Raw genomic sequence first — 19,165 nt, 5'->3', positions numbered from 1 at the left:
ATCAGAGGTAGGCATAAGGCGGGACTTTGCGTGAGAGCCGTACAAGTAGCGTTGCCATGACACCATATTGTTGTTCACATCAAAACGACCACAAGCCAAGTTAGCTAGCTGGCAACACTTAGTCAGAATTCAATGGCTTGCCTTATTTCTTAACCGCATCTCACTGAAATAATCAGCGTTTATATTTATGTACTTTTAAGTTGTACTTCACGTCTTTAAAATGGTGAGTGATCATTTTTCCAGTAGCTAAGATTAAACAACATAAAATGATCGGTAGATAACTAGCATAGCATAACAGGTAACGTACGTATTTTTAATACTTCACAATAACATTTGATAAATGAACCTTACATTTTTCAGTAGCCATAGGTGTGTAGATTTGAACAAAATCTAGTTTGGTTCTTACCGGGGCTTTTGCTGCCTGAAATATCCGATTTTGTTTACCACGCTCGGAGTTTAGTGCTGTGCTGCCTATTTCCAACCTTTCTCACGGCACATCTACGGTTAGACCGAGAATTCTCGTCGCAAATCAAAATATTCCACTGGAGCGCCAAGCTGAGTTGTACGCAGCCTTACAGCACTGTTCACAGCTCTTCGAGTCACGGTAAAATGTAAATCCTGGTACATAGCTAATTTAGATGCACTTATGATGTAAGTGCTTGCGTTTCTTTAGGAATCCGCCGTCTTGGTTTGTATAGAAACGAATATTAAGTGACATACACGTAAGAGGTCGGAATACGGAGTACGGGACGGTTGACATTATCATTAGGTATCATTATAACGTTACGATTATAGTCTTGATGTCCCTGCGTTACTTAAACTGGAGATTCGCGTTAACATAATTAGCACTAACTTAATGTTAAGTTAGATATCGTAACACCCCCAATTATCACCACTTTTGTTCAGAAATTCTAAAACAACGATGTTTTTTAACACTTCAAAATAACATTTACTAAATGAACCTTACATTTTTCAGTAGCCATAGTTGTGTAGATTTGAACAAAATCTGGTTTGGTTCTTAACGGGAGGATTTACTGCCTGAAATATCCGATTTTGTTTACCACGCTCGGAGTTATAGTGCTGGCCTGATGGGTCGCCTATTTACACCGTTTCAATGGCACATGGGCGGTTAGACCGAGAATTCTCGTCGTGAAATTAAAATTCCACTGGAGCTCCAAGCGGTTGTGTACACGCAGCCTTACAACACTGTTTACAGCTCCTCGAGTCACAGTAAAATGTCATTTTTGGTACATAGCTAATTTAGATACACCTATGTTGTGGGTGGTTGCGTTTCTATAGGAGTCCGCTGTCTTGGTTTGTATAGAAATGGATATTAAGTGACACATACACGCAAGACGGTGGAAATACGGGACCGGTGGAAATAGGGGGAGTTCCGATAACTCTGTCTGGAACCTCTGCTGAAATTTAACGTTGCTTTGACCATCGTTAAGTTGGTTAAAGTTAACGTTCGTCTTTCTTGATAACGTTAACTCAGTGTCTTGAAACAACTAATGTTAACATTAGGATAACTTAATTTACCGTTAAGTTATCTCCTTTCCGTGATGTCTTTGGCAGCTGCCTCAGTTAACGTTAACGTTTCTTGCCCGCTGTGGGCCTGTCTGTTAGGGCTAGAGGCTTCCATGGTGATGTTAAAGACCTAAAAGATGTGCCTAACGTTAAACGTTTTGGTTATCCGTTTGGCAAACCCCTTAATGTTAACCTTTGATCATTTGTAGCCTCCTAAGAAGAAACCCGGTAAAAAGGGTCCCAAAGGGAAAACACCCACTGTTGTTGATGGCATGTCTACAGAGGAAATGTCGAAGGAACAGGTTAGTAATAATAGTTTTGTTAATGGAAAAAAAAAAAGCCATAGATCTTCAGACTTGTCAGACATGTGCAGCGGTATACCTGAAATGTAGGCTTTAAAGTATTGTCTTCTCTGCTGTTTCTTAATTTCTTTTAGTACTCTTCAGTGTTTTGCAGTACATAATAAATAACATACAACCATTCAACTGGAGACATTCTGAAATTACAAGGAATTTTAGTACTGATTCAGATAGATTAATGTTGAAACATACAAGGTGCACTGATGCAGATAAACTAATGTTGAAAGTTACATGTATTTTACAGTTGGAAGAACACATTGTCCGCCTTCGAGAGGAGTTGGACAGAGAGAGGGAAGAGCGCAATTATTTTCAGCTGGAGAGAGACAAGATACATACCTTTTGGGAGATCACTAAGAGAGATTTTGAGGACAAGAAAGCTGAGCTGAGGAACAGAGACAGGGAAATGGAGGAGGCAGAAGAGCGACACCAGGCTGAAATTAAGGTAGGTCTGCTTGATTATGGCAAAACTCATGATGATGATTATTTAAGTCAATTTTGAAATCACAGTTATTTAACGTAAGCTGTTTTCAGACATGACCTCTTGATAGTGTCGGTGCAATTAGATCCGTATCTAAAAAGGAGTCGAGTCTCACAAGCAGACGTGGTAGTTGCTCATACCTGCAGTAAATACTCCATTAGTTTAAATTAAGGGAGGAGCCATGGTTGACGCACAATATATTGTTAGGGCATGATGACTCACAATATATCAATTAGTAGTGATGATAAATTATGCTAAGATAGTAGGTCCAGATTGTTAAAATGAAAATATGGTCTGAAAACATGTATTTTATATACCCTTTAAAGGGCAATACAGTACTTTCCATCCCCAAGATGCACTTGCAAAAAGATTTTGACAAAGTCATAAACTTTTAGGCAGTTAAGCCAAGGGAACGTCATCCGTTTTGCACGGAACGGCATCACCACACCCCCCCACTGGGTGTAAATCTACCGGTGCTTTAACCTTGTTTAAGCATTCGCTCACCTATGCGACTGTAACCTGTGTTGAGTTGAACCTTGCGGCTCAGCCCTGCACTTGCCCTGACTCAAACCCGCAAACGTCAACACCTCAGATCGGGATAATCTACATATAATTCAACTGAAAACAACTATAAAAATACAAGGCTAAAATGATAATGTACATCAGTTACCACTGTAAAGCAAAGGGTTACATTGTACAACCCCAAATCAAAAAAGTTTGGGGTTGTGTAAAATGCGAATAAAAACAGAATGTAAAATTACAAATTTGACTATTTCATGGAAAGTATATGTTAATTTTGAATTTGATACCAGCAACATGTTTCAAGAAGTTGGGACAGGGATAACAAAATGCTGGAAAAGTTGTGTAGGCTAATGATAAAGAAAACAAAATGAGGAATATTTTTCAACTATTTAGGGTAACTGGCAACACTATTGGGTATGAAAAAGAGCATCCCAGAGAGGCAGGGTCTCTTAGAAATAAACATTTAGGGGTATTCATCACTCTGTGTAAACCTGTGTGTACAAATGATGAAACAATGTAATTTTAATGCTTGTTAACATGAAATTGTGAAGTATTTGGGGAGTTAATCATCTACAGGACATAATATTATTAAAACATTCAGAGAATCCAGAGAAATATTTGCAAACATTTCCATAGAGCTTAAAAAACGATTTAGGACCTCAGATGGCACTGCATCAACACCAGGGCCCGGTTTCCCAAAAGCATCGTAAGCCTAAGAGCGTCATAAAGTCCCTCTTGTGAACTTCTTAAGATTTGCCGCCTGTTTCCCGAAACCATCGTAGCTTAAGAGCGTCGTGAAAACACTTGTAGATCTACAATCGAGTTATGAAACGAGACGTTGCCAGAATAGTTTGTCATTATCTTTATGTAAGTGTAGGCTATCTTTTATTAGGCCTATGAGGTAAGAGAAAGGAACATGTGGTTTAGTCTGTGCTGCATCAAGATCTAAGCCTAGACTTATTGTTGTTGTTTTGTAACTCAGGGCATTGCTATAAAAGAGCTTAATGCTCAGTCAATTTCTCCCTGAATAAAAAAACGGATGATGATGATGATTGATGATATGTTATTTAAGCCTACACATTTCCTCACTTTCTTACTCGACCTCTTTCTTATCTTCAAACGTCTTAAGTGACACAAACATAAACGGTGCAACAATCTAATCTTAAATAATAATAATAATTATTTATGTCTGTGTGTGGTATATAGCTGACTTGGGATTCTTACATGCAGATTATTAGACTATTTTAATATTGATGTGAATTAATGTGTAGATCCGAAGTTTAAACGGTAGGCCTATAGGTGTGACGTGCAGTTACCTGACATCACCATCAAATTAGAGGATATTTCAGAACTAGTAACATGGACAGCTCCCCTTAAGAGCAGTGCACGCGCGTTTATGCTACGAGCATGTTCGGGAAACAGTCAGAAAAACCAAACGAACGATCGCAAGATGAATCATAGAAAGCCCTTGTAAGTGCATGTATCCATCGTTATCGGGAGACCGGGCCCAGACCTGTTTCTGTAAAGAAAATCATTGAATGGGCTCAGTAAAACCTCTTAAAACCATTGTCTATGAGCACAGTTGGATACTCAATTCAGAAATGCTAGTGTCAGCTTTACCATGCAAGAGCCAAAGTTGTATTTAGACATGATACAGAGTCACAAAGTCAAGGACGGATCCTTCAAAGCTGCTTTTTCAAGTATGTTACGTCGTCGAATCTTGCCACTGTTCCAATGTCGAGGGTGCTTTAAAATTCTATCAAGTACTGAGTCCTTCGTTCTCAGAATTTCTGAGAATTTTAGAGGATGCATGTGTGTATCCTCTGCGTGCTTGGAACACCCACAATCCTGTGCAAACATTTGTGGAAGATTTAAAGTCTATACCAAACAAGGAAGTTCACTATGTATTTAAATGTAAACACTGTGTTATTGTCACTATGTAAAGTAACCTAAATGAAATATGGCCTCATCATTTTGACAACTTTGAACTCTCACACCGTAATTGTGTAAATAAGGCATTTAGGAAGGGTATTTAAACATTTTCTAATAAGCGCTATTGCGAGCTAAATATTACACTTTTCTCTTTACGATTTTGCTTAATAGTTGCTGCTCTGAGGTTTCTATTTGCAAATTGACTGGTGAATGAATGACTGGTGCATTCATTGTTTTTCAAAAAGAAGCGGGCAGGAGGCATGATTTTTAAAAACGCACACAAGCAGCTTACTGCACACTCGCTAGTCTGTTCCATTGTGTGTTTTCCAAATGCTAAGAAGAAGCCTTGTGATTGTCTTTGAAGGATTTGACTCGGCAGGGCTCGTTCTACCAAACACAAGTCCTCGACTTTGAGAAACCGTTATGGATTCATCTGGGCTAAAGAGGAGAGAGCCTATCCAAGTATCCAGCCTATCCAACTTGTTTCAGTGCTCAGTTTGAAACCCAACATCCATGACGGTGTGGAGGTGCATTAGTGCCTACAGCATGGGCATCTTGCACATCTGGCAAGGCACAATCAATTCTGAATGATGTATAAAGGTTTTGAGCAACATATACTGCTATCCAGGCAATGTCTTTTATAGGGAAGACCTTGAATATTTCAAGGAATACAATGCCGAAATGAATTCTGCACTTATTAAAACAGTAGGCTATTTCTGCATAGAGGAAGAGTCCAGGTCAGTCCAGACCTGTCAAATTAGGTGCATCATGGAATGAAAAACATGATTAAGAATACCCCATACTGTTGAGCAACTGAAGTCCTATATCAGGCAGGAATGAGACAACATTTCATTCTCAAATGAACACACACACACACACATACATGACTTTTAGCACTTTTACATCCCTCTCCCTATGCTACAGACCTTTTCTTTATTTTCTTATTTCATCACACGTCAAACACACACACACACACACTGAACTTTTTTATTTATTATTTTTGATTTCTCCTCCATCTATCTACCCATACCCATGTCCTTGATTGCCTAGCCTTTCTGCCCCCATCAGGAAGCTTCTCCAACACACATCCTCCAACATACTTACAGCACACTGCACCCCCAATACACAGCACATTGTCTCATGAGGAAGCTTCTCCAACACCCATATTGCACACTGCCCTCTCCCCACATACACAGCACACTATCGCATCTCCCTTGTCATCCCCCCCAACACACACACCAAGACCCCTGGCAGTTGGGTTAGCCCCTTGAGCCGTGGATCTGCCCAAGGTTTCTTCCTTGGTAAGGGAGTTTTTCCTTGCCCCTGTTGCTCTTGGATGCTCCTTATTGGTGCGAGTTTAGAACACTCTCCTAGAGTCGCGATGTATTTATATGTCACTCTGCTATTGTAAATAGCAAACTTCTCGTGACTTATCCCCCCTGTACATAATGCAAATGCTTTTGTTGTGGAGGTGAAGGATTAACAACAGGCAAAAACTCTCCAAATAACTATATCTACTGACAAGGTAATGTTTCAGATTCTCGCGAGTTTTGGCGGGGCCACTCTTGGAAGTTGCATGGCTGTTTTTTTCTCGGTAGGGACTCGCTACGTCTATGCTATATAGCATTGTGAGATTACAATAAATCACCAAAACACAGTGGAGGGCACTGTATGTCTTCCCTTCTTGTAGAAGTGGCTAGTATGATGACCGGCTCTATACTTTCCTTATCCTCTTCCTTTCCTTGTTTATTGTAGTTCGGTGAAAATGTCTCTCATTTTGACTGTATTCTGTTGTTGTACAGGTTTACAAACAGAAAGTAAAGCATTTGCTCTATGAACACCAAAACAGTGTGTCAGAGCTCAAAGCAGAAGGAGTGGTGATAACCAAAGTAATGCAAGAGGAATATTCAGAACTGGAGAGTGAATTGCTGAAAGAAATGAAATCCCTGAAGATGAACTTGAGAGATCATGAGCTGTCCAAACAAAGCCTCATAAAGAGCATAAAACTGGTTTGTAGACCCATATTTTTGTTGACATTGACTGTTTGTTGACTTTGCCTTCATTGCCATTGTAACTTGACTGACATGCCACTGTAATTATGTTAAACCTTTCACAGAAACATGAAGAGGAGATCACCAACATAAGGAATGACTGTGAAAGGCTTGTTAGAGGTGTAGTTGTCACTTGTTCTGTTAATTTAAAACTTTTAATAAAATTCAGTAAGGGTGTATAAAAGTAATTTTGGGAAATAATTGTACATTGCATATGCATTCCAGGGAATATGCCATTCAATTTAATACTTTAACGTCATATTTCTGTATTATTTAGAAATTGAGTCCAAATATGAGAAAAAGATGCAGATTCTGCGTCAGGAACAAGACCAAAGGCGGAAAACCGAAAACCACGCTCTTGAGGAGAATAAAAATGCTCAGATCAGTACACTGATGAAGAACCACGAGAAAGCCTTCAGTGACATGAAGAACTACTATAATGACATTACAATTAATAATTTAGCCCTTATCAACTCACTGAAGGTAAGGTAATCAATTTGTAGTTGTGGGTGATGTTGGAACCTATTAAAATGCACTCAAATGTGTTTCTATACTTGATTGTTCAATGTTAACTTTGTCATAGGACTGCAGATCCCATCAGCCTCTGTTTGTGTATTTATAGGAACAAGTAGAGGAGATGAAGAAGAAGGAGGAGCGCCTAGAGAAGGAGATGGCTGAGGTGCAACTACAGAAAAGGCGTTTGACAGAACCCTTGCAAAAGGCAAAAGAAGATGTAGCTGAACTCCAGAAAAAGCTGGCTAACTATGAGAAGGATAAGGCCTCCTTAGCGGTATGCACAAGTCCTAAATATACATATCCTACAGGCTACTATGCAACTGTTATAGTTTAATATTTTACTGTTCCACTTTAACCATCCAATTCAAGGCTCACATTGCATCCCAATTTGTTCAACAAAGAAACACCTTTTTTGCCTTTACTTTGTTCATGGCAATGCAGTAAAAAGTTGAGAATCATTATGAGTGCATACACCTAGGCACACACTGGCTAACAAGTAAACTCGGGTCAAGTCAGATCAGTTCGTGTCACAGATATGGAGCGCAGAAAGGTCATTTTTCATCACTAAATAAAAAATGGCATTTTTTTCTGTAAATCACACACCACATATTTCTGTAAATTGCTCAGCCCCAGAGTATCCCTCCAACATGGCAATTGTATTGCCCGATTCATGACAGTCTGCCCTACACACACATGAAATGCATGTAGAGCTATGAGCTTGCTGTGGTGAGATACATGTCAAAATATATTTTTTACAATATATTTTTTTATAATATGCTTTTTATATTTTAATTCTTTAAAAATCCAAATAAAATCAATGCTAGTACTAATACATGAAATGATGGCAGATCTGCGGTTAGGATGGTAGGCTGTGGTTAGAAATAATCCAAGACAACTTGGTGTGAGACTGCAGCTTTATTCACGGCACCGGAGATGTTACCCACACAAAATGTCAGATAACAAGCACAAATCTATGTGGTTGAAGTCACTTCTAGGGCAGCCGTGGCCTACTGGTTACCGCTTCGGACGTAACCGGAGGGTTGCCGGTTCGAACCCCGACCAGTAGGAACGGCTGAAGTGCCCTTGAGCAAGTCACCTAACCCCTCACTGCTCCCAGAGAGCCGCTGTAGCAGGCAGCTCACTGCGTCGGGATTACTGTGTGCTTCACCTCACTGTGTGTTCACTGTGTGCTGTGTGTTTCACTAATTCACGGATTGGGATAAATGCAGAGACCAAATTTCCCTCATGGGATCAAAAGCGTGTATATATGCTTATATACTTTTACTATACTTACCCTTAACCAGAGATGTAAAAGTCCGGCTTCAGAAAGTAAAAGTTAACACATATGATTTCACTAATTAGCTGCTCTACCTGAAGAGTTGTGTTAATTAGAATCAGCTGATTAAGTAGATATATATATACTTTATTGATCCCCAAGGGGAAATTCAATAGAACAGTCATAGCAATGCAAGCAAACGAATTGCAGCTGGAAGAATATGTAAATGTATACTATCTTTTTTTAATTAGTTTAAAATGAATAGTGTACATATTTGGTTAAAATCGATTCCCTATTTTAGTTTTCGAAACTAGTGTTGGTTGGTCCAATTGATTGTGCAATCGATTTTAGAACTTTAGACTCTATTTATGAAGTTAACAGTAGCTCAGAAAGGACAAACCAAAACACTGGGTGTACAGAGGGCCTTTCATGTTTTTACGCAACTAGAGGATCATATTTTACCCCCATACATTTAAAGTAAAACACCACTAGAGGCTACACACTGCTATATACCAGTCACTTTACTTACTTCTAGGTTCAGGTCTGGATTAAGGGTGGCTGAATGACCAACCTTTTGTTTTAACATTTTAGATTTTGCATAGTTACTTGTCGAATTAAATAAAAATTAATTCATTCATTCATTTATTTATATTCACTGTTAATGTTGTTGGATTGTACTGCCGTTGTTGTCTAATGGTTTCAAATATATTTGGTCACAGTTTTTGTCATAACAAATGGCTATAAACACATCCGTATACCATTATGTGCTGAACATGCTGTATTTAGGAAACTGTAGCATTGATGTATTTTGACTTCTGCAAAGAATGAGGCAGAAAATGAATGAGTGATGTCTTTGTCAGGGTGCCAAGGCTCGTCTGAAGGTTGCTGACAAAAATATGAAGGACCTCAAGTGGGAACATGAAGTACTTCTGCAGAGTTTCAATAAGGTGAGAAGCCAAACTTTACTGCAATCTAATCACCTCACTGATTTTGGATAGGGAAGGAAAAATAATTTTGGTGGATTACCACAATAGAGCTCAACAGCCCCCGCCCCCTCCTCCGAGAACTTAGTTTCCAGAAGTAAGTTTCCCATTCATTTCTCCAATCGACATCTGGAAAAATCCATATATAAAGAGTTTTAGACCCTGCCTTAGGTTGACCAGCTATGACATGACTCATAATCATACAACATTTAATTCAAATTCAAACAGAAAAACTAAAAAAGGTACAAGACTGTGTACATATTTTAATTTCCGAGCAAAGGGACTACTCATCCCATCAGCCATTGCGAAATGATATATTTCGAACATTGCCCACCCAAAAAATAGTTTAACATGCTTCCTTATGAATGTAAGACAACAAGATGACTAACTTCCTACCATTTACATTGAGTAAATTCAACTTTCAAAGGTGAGAAAAACAGTTTTCATTGGATGGCCATGCATCGCTTCTAACTGCCTCTTCCTACATCTTGGTTCAAGCAGGTCGAGCGAGTAAACAATCTTGCAGTGGCGGGAGTCAGGCATAAACATTTCCATGGCAACGGTGATCTCTAGCAATCAAAGGCTCTGCTTTTACACATTAGGATTTTGAGTAGTGTAGTACTTTTTCATTAAATCGCGAATAAAACACATTTCACAAATTGTACGGCTTATAATCCAATTCTGAATGGAAAAAATTAACTACAATCTTCCAGAATTGTAGGAGGGCAGGACTGTTGAGCTCTATGGGGTAGAACCCGGTGTCTGATGCATCGTTCACACCAGATATGTTGCATCTCTGTTCATCACTACAAGGTTTTGTGTGTATTCACACCAGGAACTTCTCTGATGCAAGGCTGTTGCTACTATCTTTCACTGTCTACTGTCTTGTCACATGACTGCCTCCAACACTCTTGCGTGAAAAATAGGCACCACTTCTATTCTCTAGCACTTAGTCTAGCTGGCTCGTGGTTACAGCTGAGAGAAGCACGTCTCACGGAGGCAGTGTGAAAGCTGTAACCTGTTAACATGGGCTGCAAAATGAAAACGCACAGGTAGGCTAATGCAGCCACTATGCACACACCACACACACAGTGTGAATGGGGCGTGATGGAAAGCTTCAGAAACTATAAACCGAAACTCTTGGTTTCCACCTTTGTGACTGGTCTAGGGCTATGGCCCTAACAGCCTCAGATTGGTCCTGGAGTAGGCCTCAATCAGGGCTGAGCTAAGGAATTATAGAATAGAATACAACCCAACAATAAAATGGGAGAAATTGAAAAGGGGTTTGATTAAGTCAGTGTTTCCAAAACTTATCTCTCGTGGCACACTATCTACTAGGAAAAAATATTGTGGCGCACTGACATTAAGCATACACAAGTCACAAAATAACAAGTTTATTGTTGTTTAGCATTCGGTCTACTCATTAATTATTAAATGGGAGCAGTATTCTGATTACTGGACAACAGGCACTGAATTGTTACTTGGTGTTTTAAGCCCCCAACGTTGTCTTCCAGGCAGCGCTGCATGGAAGGCACTAGGGTTGGGCAAGGGTTAGGGTTAAGGTTAGGGTAAGGTGCCTTGAAGTCGACGGTGGAGGCTTAAGACACCATTGACCACTGATTTGATTAGTTAATTGAATGCTATTCTTGGTCTGAAACCCAAAAGGGGTAAGACATGTGAAAACTCGTTTTATAAAGTTTATTTACACTTGAACAAAGCCGTGTTTATCTTGGTATATGATGGTGGTGAAAATGAGTGGTTTACTTTGTTTCCCTTATGCCTGTAAGCTTCATTGTATAGCCTTTTCTAAGATGTCTTTTTTACCATTCTAATTCAATACTTGACCCATTTTGGTTGTTTGTCTGTAGTGAATATTAAAACCTAAAGATGATCTACAAATAAGGCCCAGGTTGAATAATCCTATAGTAAAACAAATTGAATACATTGCTATACTCTTTAGGTCCAAGCAGAACGAGATGAACTTTATCAGAAATTCATCAAGGCTATCCAGGAGGTTCAACAGAAAAGTGGCTTTAAGAACTTGCTGCTGGAGAAGAAATTAGGAGGCCTAATTGAAACCCTGGAAAAAAAGGAAGCCCAGCTCAATGAAGTACTGTCTGCGTCTAATCTGGATCCCACTGCTGTCAGTGTGGCAACCCGCAAACTGGAGGTATGTGATAAGCCTGTTTGTTTACCTGTTTAGGGTCATTCTGTGTGATTACTTGTAATGATTTCTTTAAGATTATTCAGACCAGCTTCATTAGCTCATTACTGTACAGTATGTACTGTACATGACATGCAGTCAGACTTCTTTCTAGGCTATCAGCCCTTACAACAATCTCCAAAAGGCTAGAAAAGGACATTTTGCTTGACTAGTATAAAAAAAACAGCTTACTAAAGAACTCTTCATGACATACATATCCTGTTGCCATCACTTGGTTTGTTAAGTTGTGCATTGGATTAATTAATTCCAGAAATAATAAGGCGTTAAAAAATTGAATGCTGATTAATCGCATTTCATAGTGACATTTGACCCAATGCAGTCTGGCTATCGTGACTGAAGGAGGCAGACGAGAAAGCACTGCTTTGAATGAAACATTTAGCCTAGGCCTACATTTTAAAAAGAACGCCCAAACTAATACTAGTATGGGGAATCGTGTAATTTTAGGAACAGTTCATATAGATTTTTGCAACTGGTGATGGGAGGACCCCATTGAATACAAAACAACCTGTTTCCAATTTTTTTCTTCATTTTCAGTGCCAAAATTCAAGATGGCGGACAATATATGCAGAAAAAATAATGTAAAGGCTTAAAGTGGTCAAATATTTTGATAAATCTACACATAATAAGGTAGACAAGTGAGATACAGACTATTTACAAAAGATGTATTGCATCATTTGCCAAGAAATTTGGAGAAAAAATTGAAAATTGTTTTAAAATCTGCATCTTGTTTCATTATTGAAGAGTTCAACAAAACATTGTCATTGTCACTCAAGTATTTATCCTCACCACTGTCACTGTCTTTTTAATATTGGTGCACATCTCCTCAGAGCCTTCAAACCTGCAAAGTTGTGTGAATGGTCAGTTGTTACTCTTGCAAGAACACCTTCTACTGCATTGGCTGGCAAGACAACAGCACTTCACAAGCTCCACAACAGCCTCTGGTGCTGGTGGAAGTTTTGACAAAACAGGAGCCCATTGCCCATCAACAATTTGCCTCCATCCCAGTGATAGTGAGTCAAGAATCTTTGGAGCAGGCACTGTATCTTGTGCCCAAACATTTGCTTGCCTGTGTGCTCTCAGAATTTCAATTTCAACTTAATTTCACTTATAGAGCGTCAAAACATTACCCTTGTCTCATGGCGCTTTACAGAGTGTTAAACATTCAGACAGAGCCCATGAGTAACAGGGGCGAGGAAAAACTCCCAAGAATTGGAGAAACATATAGGATGAAACCTCAAGCATATCCACGACTCAAGGGCCTGACCCATCTGCCTGTGGTCAGTTACAGGACAGTAAGGTCTATATACAGAGAATAACATGGTATTTAGAGCCACCTGAGGTATATGTTATAAAGTGGTTAGATGGTTACATAACCAGTATGATAATTCATGAATCCCATTTAGTGTTACATGTAAGTTCAAATAGTCCAGTGTAGGGGATGAATTGTCCATAGGGATTAGGATTTCTCATCGGGCAAGTAGTGGGTCTCCAGGCTGCACGGGCAGGAAACCGAGCATGGGGACAGCAATAGGCGATGGTAGGGCAATCATAGGGATGGCATTTCCCTAGTTCCCGAGTTCCACCGAAGGGCTTTAGCTGTTTGAAAACCATGTTTTGAGGAGCTGACACAAATTTCTCACATCCAGCTAACACGTCTGGAGATGGATGTGGACCTACTACAAGCCTACAAGTGTTTTAATGACATCATGACTTGATTGACTTGAAACAGAAACCTTTCCTTTCCCACGGGATAAACGGTAAATGGCGGGACAAACGGTTGTCCATCAATTTCCTGATGGGATAGGATGCAATAGGATTCCCGATAGGTCCACCGACTCTATGCACAATGTGATTGGCCGGACCGAAGTTTGTTTTTTCCACCTCACAAGCCAACGGAGAGTTGCTAGACTACCCTGGCTGGAAATTACATTTGCTGCCGCTAGGGTACGTCAAGATTTATCAAGATGTATCTTTTGCCAACGTTCTCCAGTGCCCATGATAATGAGACTGTCTTTGTTGATGTCTGGTACCCTGCGAAGGGCAAGCACCAAGACATCTGTGTGACGTGTAGATATGTGGGGTTTTGCTAAAATTATTTACTGCTACTGCCACCTTTGTGTGTGTGAACTGTGACTGGCAGTTTACATAGTTCAACAGCTTTATGAGCAAGGTAGAGAACGAGGTTGGCTTTGGTTTCCTTTGATCCCAGGAAAGCTTTGAAGTCTTTGATTGGTGTAGTCTTGTATTTTGTATCCCTTATCATGTGCTTTTCCCATTGTATGGACCTGTCTCATCCTGTCTTTCATGGAGTTTGTGATGGTATAGTTGTTAAATAATAAGTAGCCTATATGTCATTGTAGCCTCGTGCCTTACTTTCAACATTTTCAAAGAAGCATTCTGCCAGATCTTGGCAACAGTTTATGTCACTTTTCCTGACAACCATCTCCTGCACAACAGCCATGCCATCTATTAAGATGCCATCCAATGTGTGTGTTAATTGCACTGAGCTACTCTCTGTAGATTGTTCAGATGATGCTGCACACACCCCCATTCTCATCAATGGGACTGAAGTGAAGTGTATCACCAGCTTCAGATTTCTGAGTGTCCACATCTCTGAGGACCTCTCTTGGACCCTCAACACCTCTACCCTGATCAAGAAGGCTTACCAGCGTCTCTTCTATCTGAGGAGGCTAAAGAAGGTCCACCGGCTCCTCAGATCCTGGTGAACTTCTACCCCTGCACCATCAAGCGTATCCTTACCAACTGTGTCACAGTTTGGTATGGCAACTGCTCTGCCCACGACCAAAAAGCATTGCAAAGGGTGGTGAAAACTGCCCAACGCATCACCAGTTCTTCACTCCCCTCCATTGAGGCCATCCAGGGCAAGTGATGCTTGCATAAGGCGCACAGCAGGTTCAGAGGAAGCTTTCCTGCAGCTGAACTCTAGCTCTGCATCCCGGTGACAACCAACCTACAAACCTTTTTTTGCTACATATCGCCCTGCACTATACTGTTGACGCAGGAGCATCAATCTACTATTTCTGCAGTAAGGAATTTCTGTTGCCTACCATAGGAGTTCGTCAAGTCTAAAAATAGCACCTCAATGCAAAACAATCCGGTGTTAGGCTTACGAGTTAGCACACCTCTTGATGATAACAATGCTAGCCGCCAGCCTTGTCAAAGTTAATTTTGCTAACGTTTTGCTGAGCCTACCCTATGACCGACTAACTGACCGACAAACTCCCTTAATAAATTGACTAATTGACTACGTTTGTTGCACGCTTAGACAAAACCAGACAAAAACAAATTGTCTTCAAAAGTATGTAGAAGGTGGTTACATTTATTTCCATTCCAATAACTTCACACATTCCATTTCCGTTTGCACTTGTAAGCTATGCTGCTTTAATTTTTCAAATACATCGGTTCAGAGTTCCTAGGCCATTCAACCGCCAAAGATGTTGTTGAGAAACTCAACAACTTGCTATCCAAATCTCGATGGATGGCCCGAACGTGAATTGGCAAGTGTTTGAAACCCTTCAACAGCAGGTACAGATTGACGTGGTAAAGTCACTTAGCAACATCGGGTCGTGTGGTTTGCATATACTACACAATGCATTTAGAGGTGTAAAGCGACCGGGTGGGACATTGAACATGGCCCTGTAAATGTTGGCGAACATGCAGGAATTTAGTGACTGCGTTTTTTATTTTTCCTGATATTCTTGGGATCTACTGGGAAAGTCCCAAAGATCTCGATCGGCGGTTTGGCGTCCCCTGCTGTAGACTGAAAGCGGAAGGAGCTTGACTAACTCCAAGCAGAGACTTTCTAATGAGGAGACAGCACTCAAAAAATCCTCCATGGAAATGCATGGGGTTAGTTTGTAACGCCAATATGGCAGTTGTCTACACATATTCCGCAGCAACAAGTCGACATGTGAATACATTGTGCCAATCATGTGGTGTGTTGTGAATACATTGTGCCAATCATGTGGTGTGATCTCGCCACTGGAGCAAGGTTGGTGTCATGAAGCCTTGCGCATGTGCATTTCTGCTGAAATAGATGCCCGATAAGTGCAAAAAAAGCATTACATTATGGTCGCCGAGAGGAGGGACTTGCCTAAAAGGACTTTGCTCCAAGGTCTGAAAAAGAAGAGGCAGATGTGTTTGCCCTCGAAAAATCTGCTGATGAATTGTCAGAGAAAGCAGAAAAAACAAGTAGTCTAACGTTAATTTCCAAATTAAACAGTTACCGTCAGACAGCAAAGGAAAAAAGAGCTGCTCTGCATTGCATTTGTTTCTCTGTGGTGCCTTTTTAATCAGTTCATTTAAGCATTGACCTAACACTGTTTGAACAACCTGGTGCATGATTGTTCTTGTCAGCACTCCATACCCCCTTTTTTTTTAGTGGGGTTAAAAAAAAGATTAAATTGTTAGTTGTGCATTCACTATTCAATTTCCACTACTGCCCAATTAGTTGTGTTAATTGACAGTTGCTGTGTTTTTTTAAGGGGTAAACTTTAACACAGATTTTTATTCTTATTGTATAATGTCAACTGACATTCTTACATTGTCATGGAAATTTGCCAAAAAGTCATGGAAAAATATTGGTTAAAATGTGTATGAACCCTTAATTTTAGCAGGTTATTATTAGTAAGTGTTGTATCCCAGTCACTCCCTAATCCCTCAAACTTTTCCCAAAAGTGTCCCAATTTAGCACAGTGTGACATCATAGTGTAGTACATGTGATGTTGAAAGATCTGGCCATTGTGTGAGGCCACTCGTCATAGCATAAGAGATGTAAAATGTTTTTTCCTGTGTATGAACAGAATTATCCCAGATGAATGGGCTCGAAAGCCGCTTTGTTTCCGGTGGAGCCAGGTGTGTTTGAACCTGCCGCTATTGTTAATGTAATTAGTGTCTACACGGACCCAGTTTGGTGTTGCACCTAGTAATTCAGCATGTTACAACAAAGAAGGATTTTTAAAATTTGTATTATTGGTCAAACAAGATATTCAGTGTCGGAGTGAAGATGTTAGGAACAGAATATAACGGAAGATGCCGTTACAACACAGTTGACGCTCCACTGCGAACAAAGCGACCGCATTGAGAGCCTTTGTGCAAAGAGCCCATTAAGAATGACTTTCAATTTCTCAAATTCAAAGACTTTAATCAAATGTTTTACTTCTATTCAGGAGACATTGGACACGAAGAATAATACCATTAAAGACTTGCAATATGAACTTGCTCGGGCCTGTAAGGTGAGTAAGGTCAAATGTCATAGTAAAATAGTTTACTCTTTCTGTGTAAAAAATAACATTGAGTAAAATATCCTATGGTCACAAATTTGTATCCTTACAGTTTGTCATCAACAATTACATTAACAAAACTGTTTTTTAATGGTTAACACCATACTAGTACCAACATTGAAGTTTAAGTGAACCATGATGTTATGTTTCAGGGGAAACAAAAAAAAAAAAACATATTCCCTAATAAATGGTTAAGCAGGTTGTTTCTTTACCCTTATGTTGACATCATTCTATGAAGTTGTATGACCATTGCACCTTTTCTGTACCATGTCAGGCTCATAACGACTTGCTGCGCACGTCTGAAGCGAAGCTAGTCAGTTTTGGGATCCCTGTGGCCCAGCTTGGCTTCAAGCCTTTGGAGTGCAGTCTCAACCGCTTGACACTTGGTGCAGGTCCTTCAGGACTGGTGTCAGCAAATATTCAAAGAAAGGATGTAGCCCCAAGGGCAACACTTCCACCTCTGAATTGACTCCTGGTGAATTTTACCCCAACATAGAGATACATATTAAACTTACTTGCTGGCTCCTTTCCATTTGTGCAATCAAGATCTGGACCTCCCTATCTTTGAATCATCATGCAGTTTTCAGGAGTTTCATGAACATTTTTAAAATTGTTGTGCATTAAAAAAAGCAAAACGCAAACCAAGTTTTTTTTATTACTAATTATTATTGGGGGATCGGGGGCGTTAAACATAAGCAGGGTGATTTTATATGGCATAAAATGTCAGTCTGATTAACATTTAGGGCCCTATTTTGATGGTCTAAAACGCATGGCGCAAAACGCTATTCAAATATTAGCATTTTTTACACATTCCGGTTCATAAGAGAAAATCCCTATGAGAGAATGATGGGGTTTCGGGGAAACAGAAAATCATAAAAATAATGCCCTTGATAGATAATTAATGACTTGACTTCCATGTAGACCTGCTACATCTTTTAAAAATAGATAGATTCATCCCGAGGAAAAATGTTGGCATCCTATAGCTTATACAGCTTAACACAACAAACACACATGTCTCACCCAAGTATCTCACAAAAATGAGTACACCCCTCACATTTTTGTAAATATTTTATTATATCTTTTCATGGGACAACACTGAAGAAATTACACTTTGCTACAATGTAAAGTAGTCAGTGTACAGCTTGTATAACAGTGTACATTTACCGTCCCCTCAAAATAACTCAACACACAGCCATTCTTGTCTAAACGGCTGGCAACAAAAGTGAAAATGTCCAAATTCGGCCCAATTGGCCATTTTTCCTCCCCGGTGTCATGTGACTCGTTGTTATAAGGTCTCAGGTGTGAATGGGGAGAGAGCAGGTGTATTAAATTAGGTGTTATCGCTATCAGTCTCTCATACTGAAGAACTCTGAGGATCTGAAAAAAAGAATTGTTGCTCTACATAAAGATGGCCTATGCTAAGAAGATTCCCAACACCCTGAAACTAAGCTGCAGCACGGTGGCCAAGACCATACAGGTTCCACTCAGAACAGGCCTCGCCATGGTCAACCAAAGAAGTTGAGTGCACATGCTCAGTGTCATAGCCAGAGGTTGTCTTTGGAAAATAGACGTATGAGAGCTACCGGCATTGCTGCAGAGGTTGAAGGAGTGGGGGGTCAGCCTTGTCAGTGCTCAGATCATACGCCGCACACTGCATAAATTGGTCTGCATGGCTGTCGTCCCAAAAGGAAGCCTCTTCTAAAGATGATGCACAAGAAAGCCAGCAAACAGCTCGCTGAAGACAAGCAGACTAAGGACATGGATTACTGGAACCATGTCCTGTGGTCTGATGAGACCAAAACTTGTTCAGATGGTGTCAAGTGGGTGTGACGGCAACCAGGTGAGGAGTACAAACACACAAGACACAATGCTCTTAAAATGACCATTTATTAATGAGTTGAACTGCATCAAATTAGTAGTATTTTTTATATTAGTAATTTAAAGGTAGGCCTATCAAAGTTTTTTTTTTTTTTTTTTTTTTTTGGGGGGGGGCG

General features: G+C 40.0%; 1 protein-coding gene across 1 annotated transcript; it reads left to right on the top strand.

Annotated features, from left to right (window-relative positions):
- Positions 1-84: 84 nt before the first annotated feature.
- Positions 85-17,812, top strand: gas8 (growth arrest-specific 8). The gene is made up of 11 exons (XM_048263595.1): positions 85-223; positions 1,737-1,829; positions 2,131-2,328; positions 6,621-6,827; positions 6,935-6,989; positions 7,147-7,352; positions 7,492-7,659; positions 9,522-9,608; positions 11,605-11,814; positions 17,058-17,123; positions 17,446-17,812. Exons 1-11 carry the CDS (start codon positions 221-223, stop codon positions 17,638-17,640), a joined length of 1,488 nt encoding a protein of 495 aa, XP_048119552.1. The 5' UTR covers positions 85-220; the 3' UTR covers positions 17,641-17,812.
- Positions 17,813-19,165: the final 1,353 nt, after the last annotated feature.

Source organism: Alosa alosa, chromosome 14 (genome assembly GCF_017589495.1).
Source record: "Alosa alosa isolate M-15738 ecotype Scorff River chromosome 14, AALO_Geno_1.1, whole genome shotgun sequence".
Lineage (NCBI taxonomy): Eukaryota > Metazoa > Chordata > Actinopteri > Clupeiformes > Clupeidae > Alosa > Alosa alosa.
This window is presented reverse-complemented; position numbering and strand designations above follow the sequence as displayed.

What these genes read in the sequence shown, in the direction of transcription:
- gas8 (XM_048263595.1), top strand. An exon ending in TGGCAACCCGCAAACTGGAG is followed by an intron (nt 11,815 to 17,057) that starts GTATGTGATAAG and finishes ACTTCTATTCAG; the next exon opens with GAGACATTGGACACGAAGAA. An exon ending in AACTTGCTCGGGCCTGTAAG is followed by an intron (nt 17,124 to 17,445) that starts GTGAGTAAGGTC and finishes GTACCATGTCAG; the next exon opens with GCTCATAACGACTTGCTGCG.